Source organism: Oryzias latipes, chromosome 16, assembly GCF_002234675.1.
Source record: "Oryzias latipes chromosome 16, ASM223467v1".
In the NCBI taxonomy this organism is placed as follows: domain Eukaryota; kingdom Metazoa; phylum Chordata; class Actinopteri; order Beloniformes; family Adrianichthyidae; genus Oryzias; species Oryzias latipes.
The window spans coordinates 19,472,961-19,497,015 of NC_019874.2; the positions used below are offsets into that span (position 1 = coordinate 19,472,961).

Sequence of the window (24,055 nt, forward strand, 5' to 3'; positions counted from 1 at the left end):
AAGCATGTCCATCAGCGGGCACTTATCACCACATCAGTGTTGATGCCGTCCTGCAGCTTCCACTGGAAACTGCTTTTGCTACAAATCCTTTGCACGCCGCTCTTTTCACTCCTCCCGCCCTCCATCCTTTTTCTCTCAGCATCCCTCCCCGGGAACCCCCCCCCCCCCCCCTTTAGTATTTCATGTAGCTTTTTCTCTCTGCATCTTCCCTCCCTAAATTCATCTCTTTTTTCCCCCTGTCTTTTCTGTGCTTTGCCACCTTCTAAAGACAAACAGACGTTTTGCATACCAGCATGTGAGTGTTATTATTTTTAAATTTAAATCTCCTCATGGTGGTGTTGCACATAAATTTGGGGCCACTCTTGCATTTTTATTCTTTCCCTCAGTAATCCGGTCAGGTTTCAGCCTGGCCAACTGGACAGAGATTGGCTGGACTGATGGGCGCGCGTGTGGATGTTTGTGGGGGTCGTCATTAGAAACGAGCCTCTAGAAACTAGGGTCCGAACCGTCCAGATCTGCGTTAACAGATTAAGCATCTCTGGGGTAACATCGTGTCTCCGGCGTATTGTGAATTGGAACGGGCGTTAGGGGTCCACAATGCAGCAATGAAGAGTCCCTCAGGGGTGTCTCCTCAATCTTAATCCCTCCCTCACTCTCTCGCCAACTCGCGCTTGTGGAGAGCTCGTCTCCCATCCGTCAACACAAGCACCTCTCCACCATCATCAGACACAATTATTGACCATTTCATATTTCACTCACTAGCAAAGTTACTGACTGGGTTTCTTTTTCTTCCTATTTTGACACCATTTTGGCTCATCCTTTGAGCCATATTTTCAGGATGTTGATTTTTCAAGACCATCAAGTGATGACCGTTGTCGGTTTACCTCTCTGAGTGGGTAAATACTTTACGGACGGCAGCGAGGAGGAAACACAGAGGGAGAGAATAACTTCCACACATCAGAGGTAAGAGATGTGCATGTCTTTGTTTTTATCAATTCATGAATTGTCAGAGAGTAGGATCATATTTTACAGTGCAAGAGCAGGAACAAATCTAATTCGGTAGGTCCAGACTTTGTTAATGTACTAACTGGATCCTTTTTTTAAACACGTGTGTTTTTAGGGGGATATGTGAGTCTTTTCAAGCAGGTCACATTATGCAAATCCTTGCCCACTGACATTTTTAGAATATGCAATTAAGCGGAATTAACCGTCTGATACCATGCACTGATTGTGTGTTTTTTTTCCGAAATAGGAGATGGTTGCAGTTTTGTTTTTTTAAGGTTTTTTAGCTCAGCTAGTTGGCGTGGAAACGTTTTGTCCTCCTCAACTTCATGTCATGCTTGACACTTGCCTCTGGGCTCTAACCTTCTGTCAGTGGGACTCACTTGGCTGGAACTGAGCATTTACTTTACAGATGATTGCAAGAGGAGATTGTTTTTATTTTTTATTTTTTTACAGCAATGACATGGTAGATCAAGAATTGTCTTTTGTCTTTTTAAGAAAGCAATTTTCCTCTCTGGACGATGCATTTGGTCAGAAGGATGTAGTGCTGTCCCATAAATTGTGGTTTCTAAGGAGGTCGTTGTTAGGAAGCTGTCAAGCGAGTGTTCAGGCTGTAATCGCTGCGGCTTTATGGGATGAATTAAAAAGGACGCGACACACTTCAGCTTCTAATGCACTACATCATTTATACTGTCTGAGCCAAAGGAGGGTTTCATGGTTATAAAAAAAGAAAAGGTGGATTTGATTTTTGTCTTTCATAAAGGATTCTAAATTTGGCTGACAGAAGAAGCTTCAGCCTTCTTCACAGCTACCGCCTCACAAAATGGCCCTTTTCTTTACATCCAGACATCATGGAGTCTCATACTGGGATTCTGGTCCTGGCTGAATGTTGAATGCTGCTTGCATACAAAACATGTAAGATTTGTTCGTGTGGGTCTTTTTTTTCCTCGTTTTTTGGTCAACGGTGCGGATTATTCCACCTCTCCTTGTATCCTTGTTTTTCCCCCAGAAATATTTCCCCCAATTTGGTTGAAGGCATGACAGTCGACATAGAAACAATTGATACGTCACCTTGAGGTTTCCTATCTGTGACAGCTGCTGAGTAACTGCGGCTCCTGGACCCTCACCCCCTATCATACTCCCAAAAACAACTCATTTGAAACGATCTTCTTTTTTGGTAAACCTGAAATTTAGGATTTAAGTCCCTAATGCCTGTCTCGTTTTTCATGACACATCCTGCTCCTCTTAAAGTTTAAACTGTTCCCCTGCTTCTCCCCATCAATTTATGTGTGCCGTTAATCTCAACGGTTTAATCAATTCCGAATATTTATTAAGCGTATTTAAAAGCTCCCGCCCTCAACCTGATGAATATCCTTTACTGAGCTGCTTTACAGCTTCTAAAATGGAAGTCATTCAGTAAAGTGATTCCCAATGAATGTTTGCGTGCATAAACAAATTCAGACCTTGTGCCTCTTTGCAACGCGGAAAGTGTGGCGGGTGGATGCCGCTCTCCCAAAGTGTGTCCCACCACGTCCAGGGGCAAATTTAATATTGGAAATGGAGTGTTGGTTTGTGACAGTTGGTTTGTGACAATTCGTGACAGTTGGTAATCATTAAGGTGAACAGGCTTTTTGTAATGGGCTTAGAGCTGCCCTGTCTGGCCTGTGGGGTGAGCTTGTTGACTTGTTCACAAACCGACCCACATATGAATGGTCAAACTGTTTGGCAAAATCAAAACCTTCATCATGAACACACTGTGGTGCTTGGAGGCTCCTACTTTGTGCTGAATCAATGGTTTTGGAAAAATACAGAGAGGCATTTAAAGTTATTTATTGAATGAAGAGTTGTTCCTGTAAAACCGTTAACAAAACTTTAATTCAGAACATGTATGAAATTATTGATGCGGCGCTGCTGTTTGGAAATCAGCACTGAACTCTGTAACCTCAGTGACGCTGTGAGTGCTTATCTGTTTCCCCCCCCTTTTTTTAAGCTGTCTTAAAATGCTTCTCTGTAAAACAGTAAGGCTCTGGTTGGTGTGTAATCATGGAATGGGGGGCTTCCAACCCCCCCTCTGTCCCTGCTTCTGCTCTTCTTTTGGCCAAATGTGCTTAATCTATCAGAGTTTCTCCCACTTATCAAAGTTTAGAGAGTACCAGCGAAATCGGGATGTTTTTTGCAGAAACGTCTGCATGCACTCTCTCCAGGACTCTGTCTACAGAAGTAAAAGCAGATGTGCCTTTGCTTTCTTTTATAAAGATTTCAGAGACATGCTGGACTTTTTATAACAAAACCACAATGTTTCTAGAAAGCTATGAAACCAATACCAGAAAATACTATCAGAAAATATACGGATAACCTGGATTTATTGAACATTTCCGTTATGCCATGCTTTGCGACATGGAACTTTCACTGAGCCAGCCTGTGGTACCAGATGCTTTGGTTTTGGAGTTTCCACAGTGACACAGATTCGTTCACTGACGCACACAATAGATCTCCCGAACAACTTGGCTCAGCCCGTCAACTGGTCAATACGGCGGAACGGCCAACTACACCATTCGCTGTGACCCCACTCTCTTTTCAGCTCAGCCACGTGGTCAGGAAGACCTTCACCCCCTCTTGTTCTGACTTCCTCTCTGCAGGGTGAAGAAGGGGGTCCCGGGCAGTGGAAAATGGCTGCTGTGAACACTGTACCCAGCTACGCCCCTTCGCTATGGGTAAGAGTGTGTCACGCTGTGCCCCGGCTGGACCTGAGCATGCAGATGAGGGACAACATCTTTGTTCCCGAGAGCTGGGAATATCAGCAGGTAAGACTGTCCATCGTCAAAGCCACAGCTCGTCCACATCTGATCATTCGTGTCCCATCCCTCATTAAAAGGCTCCAAAACCTTGCAGCATCACAATTCATTCAGAGTTCTCTGACATTGCACCAAGCTTGTTTATTAAACTTATGATCAGTGCAGACATGCTTCTTCATTTGTCAAGTCACAACCTTGCTTTTGAGTCTGAATGTCTTAGTGGTGCAAAGTGGACTTATTTTGAGGAAATTAGGGAAAAGTAGAGCAGCAGAAAGCAATGATTCATCCCTCGACCCCAACAAGCTCTCATACAAATGCTCCAGCAAGCCGTGTCTCACAGCGCTTGTGACTTCTCTGCAGCACAAAGATGAGGTGGGGCGGGGAGGAGAGAGCACAAATTATCCTGCAGAACAGAAAGACAAAAGAGACTGAAAGTGCACCGAAAGAAGGAATGAGAGAGGCAATGAGTAATGCACGGAGATTGCTGCACAGCAAGCAGGGCAAAGAGAGGAAGAGGAAAAGCAAATGGAGTGAGAGGTAGAGAGAGTGGCAGCGAATGTATTTAAGTAGGTCACAGATTATTAATAGAGATTCAGCGGTGTGGATAGAAAGAAAGAGACAGGAGAGCGGTGGAAGAGAAAGGGAGCACGAAAACGTGGGGAAATGGGGATGGGCTGATTGAAGCGATGGGGAGGGGCCTCTGAGAGCGGGAGTTGAGGTAGAGGGAAGGTGGAGGAATGTGGAGTGACAGACAGGCAGATGGACGAAGGATAATACCGTTGAGAAATGCCAGAGCTACACGTTAGCAGTGTTGACTTTATCAAAGTGATCTGGTTTTATGCCATTAAAATGCGTCGTGATTCAGACTCAAAAAGTCTTTGAAATATTAAAGGATGATGAAGAAACCCTGCAAGATAAATTACATAAATGTTGCTTTTTTTCATCTCTGTTGGTGCATTCTTGTGGTGCATTGATGTGACTTCGAAGCACATAGTTCATGTACTTATTGTTTACTACTAATTACCTGCTGTTAATTGGGGGAGGGACTGTCTGTCATGTCATAGAATGTAACAGGATTACTTGGTATTTTGCTATCTAGTCCCCAAACTTTCAAAGATTAAATACAAATATCTTTTTTCCCCTTCTTTCTCTGTCAGACCCTGCTGGTTTTGTCCAGTCTATCCGCCATCGCTCTTGTCATCTCCCTCTTGGTGGTTCTTTCTTTTCTCATACACTACTGCTGCTGTCACCGTGGTGACCGGGGTGAGGGATCAGAGGAAGAGGAGGAGGATGAAGATGGCAGCACAGGTCACGGTTACAGCGGAAAGAAGGGGCGGGGTATCTGCTGCGTTACGTGGGTGGCGGTGGCCGCCGTCACACTGTGCTGGTGAGTGGAAGACATCAGTCATGTTTCTTGGCTGCAGACTGATGCTGACTTTTATATTTAATAAAATAATTTATTTAAAACACTCTCAAGCTGCAAGTAAGTGTGGGATCACATGAAAAATAGCATTTAGTTTAGCAATTATTGTCATACTTTTAAAGGGATTTTCCATTCAATTTTATCCTTAATTGTTTTGCAATGTGGTTTTTATTAATATTACAAAAAGTAAAGTGCTCTGATTTTAAATCGTACATGTAAAATATAAGAAATGAAAAAATAAATGTTTGTTTTAAATTATTTAGTTAGTTTCTTAGTTTCTGCAGCCTTGATATCATGGAATTTCCTTAAAAATGTTTAGTTTTTTTATACAGTTACAGTACAAAGCAAAGATGAAATAGAATTTCTTACTCAAATATTGGTTATCAGCTTTTATTATGGATTTTCTGACCTTTCCTGTACATCTAGGTATAATTGTTATAATATCTCAGTATGAATTTAATTATGATGCAAACACATGCAAATCACGTATTGATATTTTGGATTGATTTACATGATGTGAAGTTTTCTTTACATTTTAAATAGCAGAACTTTAATTTAATCAATTTTTTCACACTTACAATAGAAATTCCGATTGCAGTTCCTGCATGCTTGATATATTATGATCCACCAAGAAAAAGCTTTTTTTACTTTCTTAATCTTCAGTTAGACTGGGAAAAACACCTGCATGTAACTTCCAATTCAATCATTTTAACTATACTAATTATCCAGAACGTCTGTGTTTTGGTGCATGGTTACCAAGATTTGTTTTCCCTCTTAAACTTTTGCAGCTTAATTTTATTAGCAGATCAAGTGAAGTAGCAGGAAAACATATCATTTGTTTTTCTAATAATTGGATTTCCCTCTGAGGTTCAAATTTCATCTTAAACGAGAAAAAAGGGTAAATGTTAAAATGACAGTTTGCTGTTGCATTTGTTACTTTTACTTCCTATATTTTAGGAGGTTTAACCTCAAAATTCTTGCTGCAATTCCGTTAATTCTCATCATGAGTGAACACAATAAGTTTATGTTGAGCTAACTTTTGACCTCACTTTTGCTATATTTAACGATTAACTCAATCCTTTTTTTTTAACCCTTTAATGAAATATCTGGAGAGCTTTTGCCAATATCCATGGAGACATATTGAAATCTTTATTCTGTAAATTGAGAAAATGCGAGTGAAAAGCTGCTAACCTCTGTTTGCAGGCAGAATGCTAGCTAGACTTACTGGTTTTGAGCTCTAAAAAAAGCTTTTAGCCATTAATATTTTATTTTACATGAAAACATTTGGTGTTTAAAAATGTATGTTGCATGCAAAACCTATCCCTAAGCGAACCATAGCTTTGTCGCTGTAGGTGGGCCAAATGAGCTTTTGCTGACTGATAAGGAGAGGGAAAAAGCTAATTGGAAAATCATCTAGAAATTTCTCTATCCTCTGAAGCACCAGAGTTCCTGCTTTTTGTTTCTTTGGGCTTCCATCCTCATACATAAGACTATGTCAAGGGAATAGATAATTATTTTTCCCCTTTGCAGGTAAAGCATTTGTGCTCTTTTTGGTATTTATCGAACAGAACGGCAAACGATGCAAGTTGTTGTTTTCCAATTAACTATTGCAAAATACTAAAGACAGTGGTTAAATGCCAAACCGATTCCTTAAACTGCAGTCCACCAACAAACGGATTTGAAAAATGACAGGTATTGCTGTCATTTTTGAAAGCGATCCCCATAGTTTTCTCAGAAACTGTAGGGATTTTGTAGATGATTATTATCTTTAAAATACTCCGAACCTTTAAATTATGAAACATAATAATTTCTTTATGGTTCAAATCCCTAACATGTCTAAATTTATACATATATATTGGAAGAAAATCTAATTTAACCAACACTTCAGAGAACGGACAATCATCCTGTAGCTCTGTGGAAGTAAAAGTCCAAGAGGGAAACTTTAACAGGAACTGGGGAAACAGTGGTTGAAGAGCATTTGTTTAAATTGTGTTAGTCAGTCTGGAGTCAGATAGAAGCAGACTCTGCTTAAATGGATGCTCAGGGTTGGTAAATTCAGTCTGCAGAGCAGATCCAATTGAACACTAACACTTTTGTACCAGCAAACTGGAGCGGTCACCTCAGTTTGCTCTTTCTGGTCAGAGAAAGACTTGACATTAGGACATTTTGCAGCTTATTCTCAAGTATCCTGTCATGCCTAAGAATTCCTTTCCTTTTGGAAAGAGTCTTTTATGTTTGTTAAACGCCATGTGTGCGTAAAGATTTGTGTGTTTGTTCTTGTTTAGGCCTGAACATTTGGCGAGCTTTGCTGAAGGCTTAGTTCTTAGAGATTCAGCTTTGGCTCCACGGAGGAATTTATGGCAAAATGAGAAGCAGCCCGCTACATGTTCCTATTATTGTTTATCTCAACTTTTAGATAAGCCAGATCCAATCTTTTTTAGTCTTAATCATACATACTTAAGTGCCAACTCTTATTTGGACATTCACTGTAGTTATTTTTGTCCAGCACAGTCACATTTAGATGATGGGCCCCCTCATGACGAGGCTAAATGTCGTCTGACTGGCTAACTTGACAAACACAAAAGCAAACGACAACAACAAAAGTTCATAGTCCATGTGAGCTGGTTTGATTTAAAGCCATTGTGTTCTCTATGCACAGAAACACATACAGATGGAGAGAGATTTGTGAACAGAGCATTGCAGCTTCATGTGAAACTATTTCATCATTGCTCTTGTTATGCATTGTTCAGAAGTATTTATCTGAACTGAATGTTTGTAACAAGCACCTACCAGAAACACACTGTGCATTAATCATTCATTGAGCTGCGTTTATGTTGTCGTAAATACAAAAGGGAAATAAGCGGGTTCTTTCAGCAGACTCTGGACTAGACCACTACCTGATATAAGATAAAGGAAACAGCTGTGGGGCAAATCCAGCTTCTTTCTGGATTTGTTCACAGGGCTGACCTTGATTATCTTTACGTGAACAAACAAAGGAAAAAATATTTTAAATAAAGGGAACAACTTTGTTTCTCTTTCTAAGCAGCAGAACCTGCCTTTTTTTAAATATCCTGACATTTAATCACATTCCGATTGTTTTACTGAAGAAATGTGACAATTCAAAACAAGGTTGTTTTAGGGATTTGGGGTAAAAATGATAACTTTTAATCTTCAAAAAATCGTCAGCCTCAGCTTTGACCAATAAACTACTTTTAATGTAAAAATATAACCTTTTATTAAGATATTTCTAATAGGAAAAGCAAAATTCATGATTGATTTCTTTTCCAAACTGTCTCATTTTAGAGTAACTGGTTGGGTAACTTTCACCTTTCCCCTTTTTTTAATTTTTATCTATTCATGGTCAGAAAAAGCGAACAATTTTTCCAATTTAAGTAAAATATCAAACTGCTTAAAAACTCCTCCTGAAGGAACTCACATTGCGATTAGAGGTAAAAGTAGAAAACCAAAAATAACACAGAGGCTTTGAGTCACAAGCTGTCGCCTGTCATCATGTGGTTTTCACTGTCCCACACAGTCATCATGAATTCATGATGTTTCCTAACCACAAGCCAACAATAGCACCGTTTTAGCACTGCTGTGGAAACCAATTGACAAGTTTTTTTTTAACGGCATCACTGCGCATCACACAAAAATGCTGCTCAAATGTTGTAGAATGTTGTAGGAAAAGTAGAAGTCAGTCGTGGGAAGCACATCTGCCCATCAGATGTTTAACATCTATATCTACAGCAGCTGTAAGACAATTAAAGTGCACTTTAATGCTCTTTGAGCTTATTAACATGTTCCAGTCCATTTACTGCAGTTCTAAATTCACTGGATTGCCATATCACTGACACAAAGTGCAGCCTTTTTTTTCTTCTTTGATTTGCCATGATGATGTCATTCTCTGAATTCCCCCTTGGGAGTGAGACGTCTGGTTGATTATTTCTGTGTATTTAACCTTGTGATGAAGTGGTGGCCTGTTCAAGGTGTAGCCCGCCTTCACCCTGTGATAGTCGGAATAAGCTCCAGTGATCCCGGTTACTCACATCATATGAAGCGGTTATAGATAATAAATGGATGGATAATGATATCATCACATACAGAGTTCATGATAAAGTAGCTGGTGTCTCTCCCTAATGGGGTGCAATGTACCGTAATCTTAGTCATTCTCCTCTCTGCTTATCAAGAAAATAGTTATTTTCAAGAGGAAAAATACCAAAAAAATGATATTATGTGACCTCTTAAGACCTTAGGTTAACATTCTGTGCAGGTCATTTCTAAAAAGAGCGGCATAAAAGCACATTCACATTTGGCGGTTTGAAATGCACAGGCAGACGTTCTTCTTTTCCCCCCATGCTTTCTAATCTGGGTCACATACTTTCTGGGAGATTGGACCATACCATTTCTCCTGGTTCTGAGGGGATTGGATGAACATCTGGCCTGTTTCATAATCTGAATATTTGAACAACAGAAAAAGGCGTAAACATCTCGCCATGTTTCATGTCTGTACAGTCTTTCTCCTTTAAGCTTAACCGCTGAGGGCTTTAGAGTGTTTTCCCCGTTGTCTGGTTGCTCTGCTCCGCTGCTGCGCTTGCCCAGAGATGGCAAATCGCCTCCTCCTAACCAGCTCTATCTCCTCATGCCGCATTCATTTGAAAAAAGCATGCAGTCCATTCAGTGTGACAATGATGCCTTTTTCTACATTTCTTTTTCTATTCTGCTCTTGGGTGTCGCACAGTGTTCTCATACTTCTGCTTTTCCCCTCCACCTCTTTGCAGTGTTGCCATAGGCATCGGTTTCTATGGCAACAGCGAGGCTAATGATGGGATGTATCAGTTGACCTCGTCTCTTCTCACAGCCAATTATACACTTGCTTCCATCGATCTGCTGGTGAGTGCTGCTCTTCGCATGTAAAATGTCATGCAGAGCATCTGCCCTGCTTGATGCCTTCGTGTGTTTGCGTCTGTGTGTGTGTGTGTGTGTGTGGGGGGGGGGGTGGAGGGGAGAAGGAGGACAGAGAGGAAGCATACCTTCATGCATTCACGTGATCTACCCACAGCGGAAGAAAATCAGACACAAACTTCTGTTTGATTGATTTTCCCACTGGTCATGCTGTGGTTTATGTGTTGCACTGCTAAATGTCAAGCCCCCACTCTGTGGTGTTGAGGGTATGAATGTGACAGCAGAGACACACAAGCAAACATCTGCAGTCCTGCTTTCAAATTCAAACTGGATTTTTAGTTCAAGGCACTTTGAGGAAAAGTCAAACATCTCACAAATTATAAAAGGAACATTTTAGCTGATAAATGTTGCACCTTTCTCATTTTCTTAGAGACCCACTCTGATAAAAAAAGATGTTTATAACATTATCTGGTGGCATATTTCTCACATATTAGAAAAATTTGGCTTAAATTAGCATTTCTGTGTATTTCTTTATCAAATCGATGTCAATTGTTGTAAACTAGTGGGAGATAATATAAACAAAGGAATAATGGGAAATGGGAGCAGGCTTACTTTACGCCAACATTCCGGTCCACAACTGAACTACTGTCGCTTTGCAGAAACTTAGTCCTAGAAAACAACACAGGTTTGTTAATTTAGGACAAAAACAGCATTTATGTAACCAAAAAACCAATAAGAAACGATTGTAAAATACATCAAAAGATGATTGGAGTGGGACTTTAACCCTTGTGCTGTCTTAGATGACCACACCCTTACATTTACGTGTTTTCCCTACCATGACAAAGGTGGATAAAGGTGGAGAGGATTTCATGTAATCCATGGACACCAGTGATGATTACAAATCATTGAAGAAAAAAGTTCAACGCACTGTCTAGTGGGTCTAGATGACCCAACTCCCAATGTTAAAGTGCCTAGGATAGCACAAGGGGTAATTACAGAAGTAGCTTGCAAAAAGTTTATTTTTTGTAAAAAAACTGATATTGCATTTTCTACAGGGAGACTGATTCAGTTCATTTGTAGCTATCTTATCTTTTTCTCTTAAACAGCCCAACTAAGCCATTTGCAGTTTTTCTTCCTGAAATGGCAGCTGAAATGAAGCCAAAATAAAAAATATAAAAAACAGCATTGCTGGACCTAATGCTAAAGAAGAAGAAGCTTAAAAAACACTAGATGAAATCGAACCTTCATGCAGGAAAAACAGATTTACATCTCCTCTGTGATTCATAAACGATCATATTTGCGTATATATGGCCAACAGTGTGTCCCAGACAAACGAAAGCACTCTGAAACCCCCCAAGTCTCTGTTTAAGAGAATCCTGAAAGTTTTAGACAAAAAGCCTCTGCGTTATCATTACTGTGACATTCTAACCAAGTATGGCCTAATGGATTTTGAAAGTTACAAAATGTACAAGGATGCCTGTCTCATTTTTAAAGTTTTGAATGGGGTGGCCCCTCCCATTCAATAGGAATAGGCACCAAGGCTTTAACTTGAGGGGACTGTAAGGTTCAAAGGCGCAGGTCTAATTCAGCCAAACTGTGCTGTCAATCAGAGACACACAGTTATGGAATTTGCTGCCACATCATATTAGAAAACTACCCAACCTTCAAAACAGCTCTTGAACAATGGCTGAAAACAAACCAGTCCTGCAGACATTAGTTAATGTTGTTTTTCTTGGACTTTTTTAGACTTGCATTTTATTGTAAATAACCTTTGTAAACATTTTTACCACTAACATTGTGCTGTTGTATTGTGTTGTAAATGTAACTGTTGAACCTTTTATCCTGCCTTAGGACAACGGATGAAATTCAGCTCATGTGCTGTAACTCTGGCATATTTATGTCAGAGCAGCTGCTGAAACATTGTTTACTATGCACTGTCCTAATTCAAATAAATAAACACGTGTACTTAAGGCAAAGATGATGGCTGATTTTCTTTGCTTCTGCTCTTTTACCTGAAGCACGTTTGATTGCTGCTTGATCTTTGAACATTAAAGATGCAGACTTCGGATGAATGAAAGCAGACGCATTGAAGCTCGTTCCTTGGGGATGCCGTTCCTCTGACAGAGGCAGGCGTAGCAGTCAGTCGATACAAAGCCTGTTTAGTGATCACTCACCTGTTCTCCAGGGAGGGGGGGGGGGTCCCTAGGATATCCTCTTTCATAGACTCACAGTGCTGCAGATTATTTGAGATCTCAGAATTTATTGAAGAAATGCAGCAGGTGTATTTACATTTTTTATTGTTACAAAAAAACAGCTAGTCCCATTTGTGAGTTCTAACTTTTAAAACTGATTTTTATTTCTTAACTGTGATACAGATTATGATAGAAAAGTCAAACCACTACAACTACCCTGGCCAGCTGTGTATGGAATGAGCTCTCTCCTGTCCTGTTAATGGTTTTCATCTTAATAAATTCCATTTGCACCTCTTCTTTCACTTTTTTCCTTCCAGATTTCAGACACCATCACTGGACTGCAGCTGTCTGTTTCTGGCCCTCTCACCTCCATGGAGGAGCTGTTTTCGGGCAGTAAGCCTTTCCTGGTGTCGACGCGGAACTGCCGGAGGTTATCTGAGAACGTGGTCAACCTCCTGTCTTCCATCTCCTTGGCTTGGTCCAGCGTAGACACTGGTCTGGGGAATGACAGCAGGATCAGCGGGGCGTCGATAATTCCTCTAACACCCGTTCCACCCTCAGTGGCCCCCACAGTGGTGCCGGCCAGCAGCTTGTTGCCCAACCCCTTTTCTCCTGGCTGGGCGGCCAACACTCTGATGGTCAATGAGGACTACAGGTGAGGTTGCACATCTAGATGAAAAACATCTACAAAGAGAGTCAAATCAGTTGAACGCTGTTATTTCGAATTAACTCAATTAAGTTTAGTTAATTTGAGTGAGTTCAACTCAGTTCTATGAAACAGAGTATAAGGTCATTTGAGTGGTGTTGGAGGGAGGAAGGGGGCTTTTGTGAAGAATTGTGGTTATGTGAGGGGAAAGTCCTGGTTATGAGATGTACAGCCTTAAGGTTGAAGGGTGACTTCCTCCTCTGAATGATGCAGCAGCAGCAGTGCAGTCTGAAAACCACTGAAAGGAACGATTGTTTGGCACCAATGTGGCATGTAGATACATTAAACTTTCAAGTAACCTTTCACTTGGTCAATGGCAGGAAAACTTTTAGCCTCTTTATATGGTCATTGTTGGTTGACGAGTAAATGTCAAAGATGTGGGTTTCTACTGACGGTACTTTCCGCCGAAGAATGTCTTCTGATAAAAAAACCACATCCCTAAAGTCTAACAGGAGGAGGGTAAATAAAAGCCCATCTTCCAAAAATACTAATACTTTATATTAGTTATATTAGTCTAGATCTAGATCTATCTAGATATATAGAGAAGTCAGGAGTGTCTAAAGTTCTACACAGAGGTGATGGGAAAATGTGAGGGGACTCAACATTTGGCAATCATTTTTTGAATCCTTATAATAACAATAAATGCAAATGAACTAATTAATAAAACAGGATACTTTTCATGTCTTCACATGGATCAAAAGAATGTTTAAACACATTAAATACAGTTTTTACCAAAATTACTGTGAATTTCATGTTTGTGGACCAAAAATAAAAGAAAAAGTCTGTTAAATGTGTGTACATATGAAATGTTACATGTTGGTCACCAACAAATGCTTGTAATCATCTAAATTTATATCAAGCAAACAGGAAAACAAGACTTCATAGGTTGATTAGCAACTCTAAATTGTCCATAGGTGTGAGTGTGAGAGTGAATGGATGTGTGATTGAGGATATTCTACCCTGCGACAGACTGGCGACCAGTCCAGGGCATCCCTTGCCTACACCCAAGTGGCCGGGATAGGCTCCGGCAACCCCGTGACCCCGAAAGGGAATAAACGGTAAAAGAAGATGAAAATGAATGAAAACAAGACACAAAGTTAGTTTTTAGACAGTGCTGGGGGCCAAATATTGATGTTATGACAGGAGCCTGCAGGCCCATAGAAATTTGAATGTTGGCCGCATTTAACCCAACGACAAGCCGGACTTTGGACATGCCTGTCTTATGTATGTGATAAATCTGCTCTGTAGATGTTTTTTTTTAAATTGGTTTGAGCTTCATTTTTTTATATTCTTTTGCACAATTTACAACAACAAAATTTTTTAGATGCAGAATAACTCTTTGACCTGAAAGATTATTTTTCCATGATTAAAATAAGAAATCTCAACTTGATTTTGAGTTGTTGGATGTGGTCACTCAAGCAGGTTTCAAAGACCAAACTTCAAACACACAGCAGACTCATCTCACACTCTTGCCTATGATCTCTACATTAAAGAAAATGGAATTTACCAAAACCCACAAGTTCTGACAGAGGTGATGAAAACCAGTTACTGATTTGAAAATGACTCAAAGCTGAACTGATTCAGACAAAAGTCTGGTAAACTCAAAGACTCTTTGAATTGCATGCTGGGAAAGAAGTTCCAAATAATTCAGATTGACATTTGATCTTACACATCAATGATGCAGGGAAAACATTTATTTCCAAATAAGTTTACAAAAAAGGACTAATTCAGAAAATCGAATGAGTTATTTGATATATTAAAAATCTTTGCTAGATTTAAACAAAACCACAAATAAGCTAAAAGTGAGATTTATTATTGTTTTGGCTAAAGATTTAAAAAAAGAATAGAAAATACATTGTGTTCTCTGTTCTCTTGAATGCTTTAGGTGGCTGTCTTATGTTCTGCTGCTGCTGCTTGACCTCATAGTGTGTCTGTTCATCTTGCTGGGACTCGCCAAGCAGGCCCGCTGGCTCCTCATCCTGTGAGTAAACACACATGTATCTGGAGGCTCAAACATCGCAACACTGAACTCATGGTCAGAACGTTCTATTGCCTCCCCCCTCAATGTATACAGGATGACTGTGCTGGCATGGCTGGCTCTCTTCCTGAGTTGGGGGTCATTGGGCTTGGAGACAGCTACCGTCGTGGTGAGTAGACTTGGGAATATGATTGGATGAGTATTAAAAAAAAGAAAAAGAATGGAGGTTTGTGGGTTTGACAGGAAAGGCTTGAAGAAGAGGGCTACAGAAGGCCAAGCCTTGATGGTGGGCCAAAGAACTGCCTGTGTGCGTGTTTGTGTGCGATTTCTGTGCCCGTTTCACTGAACTGTGAAAAGACCTGCCTCCTGGGTAACACTGGCACATGGCAGACGACAAAAAGAAACGGGAAAAATCAGAGGAAAATGGGGCACAGATTAAAGATTCATTATGCGTGCGTGCGCTTGTGAACAAAGTGCGCTTGTGTGCTTTTGAGAGTGTTGATCTTCAAGGACTTCAGAAGGAAGATGTCAAGGATCACTGTTGGAGTAGTGAGAGCGACCTATGTCAATCAACTCGGTGTCGGCTGTGCAGCCCCGGGGCTGGCGTGCATCTACCCCTGCAATATTTGTGAGCAGTCCTTTGAGCCCTGCAAAGACATTAAAGACAATTTTACACAGGAATCCATCAGCATACTGTAGTTTTTTGGCAACACTCTATTATCAAGCACAAAGAGAGTGCTTATGCCTCCAAACAGGGGGTCTATAGTTATGAAGTCTGGTTCTTCTCCCTGATGGAGGGCCTTGTATGCCTTGTTTTTGTCATGTGGGATCGCCGGGAGATGTCCCAAACCCTTAGAATCCACACAGAGCAGCTCTGTCCCTGCTCCATGACAGGGAAACAATGGGCCAGTTGTGAGCCTGCCTATTCCACCCTGTCATCATCAGGCTCCTTCTGCAGAGCGCTGGCTCCCTCTTCTGGTGGGATAATTGCATTTGTCAGTGAATCATGCCTTCTGGTCCAAAAACAGACCTCTAGAATGGAGAGGATTAGTGACCTGTTCTCAGAGCTCTGTGGAAAAACCTTCAGATATTTTTCCAGTGTTTTTTTTTTTTTTTTTTTTTTAGTTTTTTGTCCTCTTCCTTCATCCTGCCTTGCCTTCTCTTTTTGGCAGGCCCTTAGCGACTTCTGCTCCGATCCAAACACTTTCATCCTGAACTCCACCCAATTCAACACAGGGACCAGCTCAGGTACGGCAGAGATGCTCTGTCGGCACTTTCTAGAAGAACCATTCGTTTTCTGTGTTTGTAAAATCTCAAACTGATCCTCTGTGTGCTGCTGCTTTGCTGATGTTTCAGATGTGATGGATTATTATCTGACCTGCAGCAGGCGCATGAGCAGTCCATTTCAGCAGGTACCGTGTCCTCGGTCAAACGGCAATGCAGACAGCTCTCCTCACATGCTGTCATCCCCAGAAAACATCTGCATCCTCTGATTAATAATTGCAAATTTTGTGGTTTTCCTGAATTTGAAGCTGCTGACTCAGTCCCAAAGGGCCCTCTCCAACATTCACACACACCTCTCTAGTCTGGAAAGAAATGCTCTCCCACAGTTTCCAAAAGCAGAGGTATCAAGGATTATGCTTTAACATCTTACTTGCCCCTTTTCTCCCTCTGCCTTCACATTTTCTGATTTTTGTGTCACGTGCAGAAATCCCTCAGGGAGGTTCAACAGATACTCAACTCCACAGAAGGCAACTTCCATCAGCTGGTGGCGCTCCTCAACTGCCGGGGCCTCAACAAGGTAATGAGACGAGCAGCGGCTGATGATTGACCTGATGCCGTCGTGCTTTACAGCTGTTTTTATTTGTGTTGTCTTTCCTGCAGGACTACATAGACTCTTTGAAAGGGCTGTGCTATGACGGGATGGAAGGACTGCTTTACCTCTCCCTTTACTCCTTCCTATCAGCTTTGGCTTTCACTGCCATCCTCTGCTCTCTGCCTGGGGCCTGGAGGAGCTTCCCCAGGTGAGAGCAGCTGCTCACACATCATTTTTTATGTCTTTCCGTTTATTTCAGAGGAGGACTCGGACATTAGTCGCACTCAAGTCTTCCAGGGAGAGACTTGAGAATTCAGCAATCATCTTCTGTGCATTTTTATTTTCACCTCTATTAAAGAATTGAACTTGAAGCCAAAGACTTGGATTTCTTACCAATGACTGGAACACATATCATCACATATCTAACCAAAAAAGTCTCTTTAGTTTATTCTTGCTGTTGTTTCATTTGAGAACGTGCAGAAAAGCTCGTTTAATGTTAATGTGTGATTTGGAAGAACAACAATGTCAATTTATAACAGCAAAAGGGGTCATATTACTCAAAATTTTGGGACTTGAGATTTAAAGTGCGCTCAGAAAAAAAGGACTTGTGAGCATTTTTGCTGTTCACAGGAAAAGAAATTTTGCTGCTTTTCAACATTCAACCTGGAGTGTTTCCACTGGAAGCTGACGTTTTGGAGCTTTCAGGTTAATTTATTTAACCTGAACTTTTAGTTGCTTCTTTTTTTTTTATTGAAAACCAGTCTGATTTGGTGGCAGTTTGTAGATTCTCTTCATATTTCTTGTCTCAAACGTATATTTAACTTTCTATGTAACAACAGTTTTTTTAAAGATGAGCGGCTGCCCCTGTTATTCTTATCACACATATTCATTCAGCTGCGACTTCTTCTACATGTTCTTGGTTGCGTAGGAGCACGTCCCAGCTGTAGTCAAATAGGAAGAGGTGTAAAAATGTCACAGATGAGGTTAACGGCAGCCGGATCCTTGCTCTGATCAGTTCCATTTTTTAAATCAAACAGACAGTAAGAAATATTTAGTATTTATTTTAATACAGACAAATAATAAAGATCTACAATACTCTGTTACACAGAATATTAAACAATTTACAAAAGTCAAATAAGTGGAGGATCTGGGAATTGAACCACTGAACCTCCACTGAGCCTTGTAATCCCAATGGTAAGGCAAAAAACAGAAGAAAAGACAAAAATAAACCATAAAACAATTGATTAAAAAATACCGCTAAGATGTTAGGATTGGCGAAAAAAATGACAAAATTAAACCTAAAATATCATCCACTAAAGAGGTCTGCCTCATTTGTGGATGATATTTTATGTGAGACAAAGAATTTATAATGCTTCCCTCATATTTGTTGAAGGAAAACATTTTTTACATTAAAAAAATTATTTTTGTCCCAAATTAATATAGCATTTAATCCAAATTGATAATTTCCATCTTTGTAATCCCTGAAAGTACATGTCTGAGCAACAGATTATTATTTAAATATATACCTATATTGATTTTATTACATACATTTAATTATACATTATTTAGCCTCTACATTTAATAAACATTAAATTCCTCAAGTTCCTGTTGAATATTCATATTTATAATATAACTGATTAATCACAAGTTGAGTACATGTGTGTAAAAATGTTGCTGGATAGTCAGAGTTTTTACTTTGCTCTTATTTGGCTGCATTGTTGATCTTTTTAAAAGTCTGTATGAACTTCACTAAATCAAGGACAAATTCACAGGGATGGAAAGCAAAAGTTTTTTTCCTACTTAGAACTTTATTTTTTTTATGCTCTTTATTGACAGTAGTAAGCAAGAACAAACACAAGGACATTTGAACTGACCAATGCAAGTAAACAGAGAAAAAATAAAAAAAGTATTTTAATGTGACACATCATGAAGGCAAACATGTTAAAAAAGGCTGCCAGAGAGCCCTCCATCATTCCAGTATTTTTGTCTACATAAAAAATGTAGAGCATTGATGAATTTTTTAAATGTGTTTTAAAAAGAATAGATGTAATTTTTTTTAAAAAAACATCTAACTTTAGAAAAGATTTTTTAAATCTTTTTTCATGGATAAAAATGTGCTCAATTAACTTTGTGTTGATGATTTTATAATTATGCCATTTAATTAATGTTTTCTTTTTTAAGTATTTATCATGGTATGTAAGTTTGAAGAAACAGAGGCGGAGTCAGAGGACCTGGTCATTGCTCTGCAGTCACATGTGCCTTCTCCTCTCTTTCATGGGTGGCCACAGTGAATCGGAGGAGTACGACGACTCGGACAGCGAGAGTGAGGACCCCTTCACCTCCCATCAGGCACGTAGACAGGCGTCCTCCGGGTCTCAACGAGGGGCCACGGCTCCCTTCTATAATTACCCAGGGGCCGGGTGGACACCGCCCTTTTCTAGTGCGCCGCCCCTCCCGTGAGTAACAAAGACACTCAGACACACAGACAGACAGACAGACAGACAGAGCATCCAAGATCAACGACAGAGCAGGAAGTTTCACTGAGGTGTTTCTGTTTCTGCAACTGGATTTACAGACCACTTCACACAGTCATCCCTCCCCACCACCACCACCACCACCCTCCTTCTGAACCGGGCCCAGGAGGTAGCAGGACACCAGAGTACACAACACAGACTGACTGAGCTCTGTCCAGACACACAACCCATTTGGTGAAGCCATCCAGATAGAAATCACATTCCCTCTCAGCTTTGCTGATGATGAAGCACACCCACTCTAGTCAGCAGCAAGGGAACATTAGGTAGCTCCAGCTTTGCAAACTCTTGTCCATTTAAGCACACGGGGGAGGATGGCAAGTCCACAGAGCTGCCAGGTTAAGCACATGCATTGCAGACAGACACACAGACAGGTCAATGTGGGGCGACAGTGTAGGCAGAGAAACAGACACAACTCCAGAGGTCTGTCTGTCTGTCTGTCTGTGTGTCTGTCCATCCGTCTGTCGGGCGTTTCAGGACAGACGATGTAGGCCGCTCGCTCATTTCACAGATCTGCTCTCGAATGGCGTCCTGTTCTCCTAAACGGCAGTTCGCAACTGCTGTGCCGGGGGGGGGGGGCATTCATAAGGGCCGCGCTCGTAAAAACTCCAGCGATGTGAGGCTCAGGTTGACAATAGGTAATCCCCACCCCCCTCTCCAACACCCTACTGCTTCACATCTGATCTCTCACCTGATGCCCCTCTCTTCATAGTTCCTTCAACTTACTGCCCCCCCCACCCCTTCTTTTCAGTCCCCCCCCCCCCACAGAATGAGAAAGCATAGTTAGTCTAATCTAATCCAGCATATCTACCAGCAGACTGACCGGGTTTAGACAGTGAGCTCTATAAACAACAGTCCACTCTGGATTGAGTCGCTCTAAAAGCCTTCTGGGTTTAACCGTGCAGATTAACCTCTTCATTAGGGAAACAGCATTGAAGCTGAAATGCGACTGGCCAGTCAGATGCATGCAACGGCAGATTATTGCCACAGATTTCTGTTGTGCATCAGTCAGGAGTGGACTGTGTGTCTGCTGCCGGTGCTCACAGTGCCTCGCTTGAGTGCCGGTAAAACCTTCTAGCTCTGATCAGTGCTGTGTTTATCCGCACTTTATTTCTAATCTCTTTCTCCCCCTTTCCTTTTACCCATCCTGGGTCTCGTCCCCCTGCGGCCCCCAACCCTTTTGTTTCTCCTCTGAATGTGTCTCACCCCTTTTTCTCTCCTCTCTTCTCTCTATCATCTGCTCCTTGTGTTCCTCTCTTTTCTGTCCTTGTCTCTTTCTGTCTCTGTGCAGGACTCCAAACGTTTCCTCCAATGGCAACCCTGGCTATGAGAGCCTACCCTTGACTGACAGGCAGTCCCCACCCCCCTCTGTGAGTTCCTCTGTACTTGTGCATCATCACAACCTGTCATTTCTCTCAAGATTCAGGCCCGCTTCGACAGCGCTTAAAATTTGCTTTAATCTGGAGGTGGAGCGTTTACCGCACAGTGTACAAATTTATTACAGTGCCTTTGCAATAATGCAGAAAATCTTTGTTTCTCTGAAAGTTTATTGCAGTAATCCCTGTTTAAAGATTTAAACAATCATTCTTTTTTTGTTTCATGATTTGTCAAGATATACCAAGAGTCCTATACTATGATGCATTCACTTCAAGCATTTTAAAGTCCCACTCCAGTCATCTTTTGACCTATTTTAAAAGCATTCCCAGTGGTCTTTTAATTATGATTATACAGTTTTTAGCAAAAAAACAACAAATCAAGTCATTTTCTAGGACTTAGTCTCTGCAGAGTGACAGGAGTACATCAGAAATTCGCCTCTGAGTTTTGAGCGGGACTGTTGCTGAAGAGTAAGCCTGCCCTCACTTCCCCTCATCCCTTTGTTTACACTCTCCTGCTAGCTTACAGCCCCTCACAACCCCAACCTAACATTACTGGTTTGACAAAAATGGCAAGCAACATGAGCTATCCAGCCGCACAGTTTTGAGTCAGATGCCAGCTCAGATGAGGAAAACAAAGACGTACCGTACATGGATCCATTTGTCTGCAAGTGGATCAGAATGGAGTGGAGGAGAGAGCTTGTGGCCGCTGATTGTAGCACTTATGTCACTGTGACAAGCTTTTTCCCCACAGCATTTTTTTCGTCTACTCCGGATTCACAAGGATTTGGATAAATATTCAGAAATGCAATTTTAATTTTACTTTTGTTTATGTATTGTATGTCCTCCATCATGAGAAAAGTGCCACAAGGACATGTTAGACAACCAAAAACATAATTTTCATTGGAGTGGGTCTTTAAATCACAAATTCCTATTAGAATCTGATAAGATTCAAAGCCAATGGAGGCTGGATTGGTAATTATTAAACTCATAACTCATAACTTTCACTTTTCAAAATTTGGTATGTAGAAAAGACACAGTGTTCCCTCGGTGCTGCTGTTAAACAGCTACTGGAACAAAACAGGTGTTAAACTGGCTCACTTGCATACTGCACCTGCCAGCCTTCAATGTGAAAATCTCCCACACAAGGTGCACATGAAAATCCCTCAAGTGTCATGAAGCTGAAATTCTGAACTGAATAGTTTCTGCAAACCCTGTGCAGTACTCTTATGTTTGGAGTCATCTTATTTTTTCAGATCCTTCAAATGTTAAGATAGATGAGTAAAAAAAAAATCACATTTTATAAAACTGAAATCTATCTTTGTGTTATTGTTTATTTAATTATGAAATTAACATTCTAAAACAGTTTTTGTCACTTGTAGTAGAAAAAAATTAATTTACTTGAGATGTATAACTTGTTAATTACAAAGTAGGGGGTAGCTCTTATTTACTGAAATGTGTTACCTTTTTGTTCTAAATCATGCACTTCAGAACACCTGGATGTGAAACATGGACTATTTCCGAGGTGGGCAAACTATGACCCAGCGGCCAAATGCAGCCCGTTAAACTATTTAATCTGGCCCCCCAAACTGGAATTGATTATATTGATCATCCTTTTAAAAATGTTTTATTTTCTCCCTGTAATTCATAACTGCACCACAAATGCATCGACCTTTGTTACGGGCAGAAGGTTAATCTGCATTCATGTGCTGTTGGAAGATTTGTTGTTTTTCTCACATTCACATGTGTTTTCTGAGTCTGAGTCATTTTGCAGATCATTCCTTCCCCACATAAACGCAGCATTTCTCTACGTTTGCATTTTTCCCTGATAGACATCAACCAATTGGTGCAATTGGCACAAAAACGAAAACAAGAGCCACAGGAATAAAAACATTCCATTTTTGTTTTTTTAAAATACTTACATTAATTTTCAACCAAAATTAAGGCATGTTTTTGTGCAGACTCTTAGTTATACCTTTCTCTTATGAGGTGGATCACCAAAACACTCCACATATCTGCTCCTGGTCTGGCTCTTTTGTGAAATTAAAAATCCTTTGTGGCCCACGAGTCAAAACGTTTGTCCACTCCTGGACTAGATATTGCATCAAAATGTGCTTCTCTATATTTTTTTATGTACTTCATCTTAACATCTGTGAATAACCAAAGCCTATTTATCTCTTTCTTTCTAACTTCTGGACCTTCGACCTCTCTTCTGACGAATGCCTTTGGGGAAGTGCAGTACTCTCCCAGCATGCTGACTGGTTACGGGGGAAATCAATCGCATCCCTCCCATTCGAGGAACCTGTATTCACGTTGATTTTATTTTGATAGAAAATGTATAGAAAACAAATGTTTAGTTTTCATATAAATGGACACTTTAATAAAAAATAAACTAATCTAAATGAAAGCAAATGATAGATGTGATTTCTAAGTGCATCCGATCAATACCAGTGAGCATCTCTATTAAAAGGATTTCAAAGCGAGCTGTTCTGAAGGAACCGCTGAAGGAACCAGCTGCATTAGCTCTGGTCCTTCAAAACAAATCGAAAATTCACTTGGTCTAAATCATTTCCCCACGTTTGTCCAAACTTCAGTGTAAACTGTGAACAGTGGTGAGGCAAGTCAGAATGGCATTGATGCTAATATATTGTAGTTTTATATTCTTTAATGTATCTGTACCACAAATTTCTTTTCATGTTTTTATATGAATATTGTGTAAAAAAAAAAGGAATAAATGGCACGTAGCAGCACAATTTTGGATGGTAATGCAGTTATTTCACTTGGTAAATATTTTTTTTAATTGTTATTACTTTTTATAGGTGGCAATGCTGTATTTTCCTTGTATTACCTGATGATACTCTGTATATCTCACTGTGTATATCTCAGTATCCATAAACCTTCGATCTTCAAAAAAAAAAAAGAGAAAAGTGAAAAGAAAAAAAAATTGCGGAGAGCTGCGAAGACTTTATTAGTAAAAAAAAAAAGAAGAGCAACAACTGCCACTTGAGTCTTAAGAACTACAAATCCCTTACAACAGCAGGTACATAGCAATATGAATCTTGCTACTTGTGCTGCAGTAGCTCTGCCGTAACAAGCAATAAGAACTATGTACAGCATTGGGTTTCTGACATCTTTCCATAATGTTTTGTGTATATATGGTGCAGTATGAGATTTCATTAAGCCCCTCCCCCTATTCCTCCTTGCCAACTGATCTTAACCCCTGAATTGAGTTTGTACGGTTATCAATGCTCCTTTTCAATGGCATCCTTTTACACTCGAGAGTCTAATATAAATAAAAATAACTTCAATAATCCAAAACGTGTCTCTATATTGATTT

General features: G+C 40.4%; 1 protein-coding gene across 3 annotated transcripts; it reads left to right on the forward strand.

Moving 5' to 3' along the window:
• Positions 1 to 176: 176 nt before the first annotated feature.
• ttyh1 (tweety family member 1) lies at positions 177 to 24,036 on the forward strand. Of its 3 annotated transcripts, XM_011485365.3 has the most exons (16): positions 177 to 295; positions 838 to 963; positions 3,642 to 3,806; positions 4,955 to 5,184; positions 9,999 to 10,110; positions 12,632 to 12,969; positions 14,906 to 15,001; positions 15,095 to 15,167; positions 16,171 to 16,246; positions 16,355 to 16,410; positions 16,531 to 16,623; positions 16,707 to 16,799; positions 16,883 to 17,022; positions 19,103 to 19,270; positions 20,637 to 20,715; positions 22,958 to 24,036. In XM_011485365.3, exons 3-16 carry the CDS (start codon positions 3,672 to 3,674, stop codon positions 23,033 to 23,035), a joined length of 1,767 nt encoding a protein of 588 aa, XP_011483667.1. In that variant the 5' UTR covers positions 177 to 295; positions 838 to 963; positions 3,642 to 3,671; the 3' UTR covers positions 23,036 to 24,036. The 3 variants fall into 3 exon arrangements, with proteins under 3 accessions (XP_011483667.1, XP_011483666.1, XP_004078225.2); XM_011485364.3 differs by lacking the exon at positions 177 to 295 and having other exon boundaries at positions 349 to 963; XM_004078177.4 differs by lacking the exon at positions 177 to 295 and having other exon boundaries at positions 350 to 963; positions 19,103 to 19,163.
• The last annotated feature ends 19 nt before the right edge of the window (positions 24,037 to 24,055 follow it).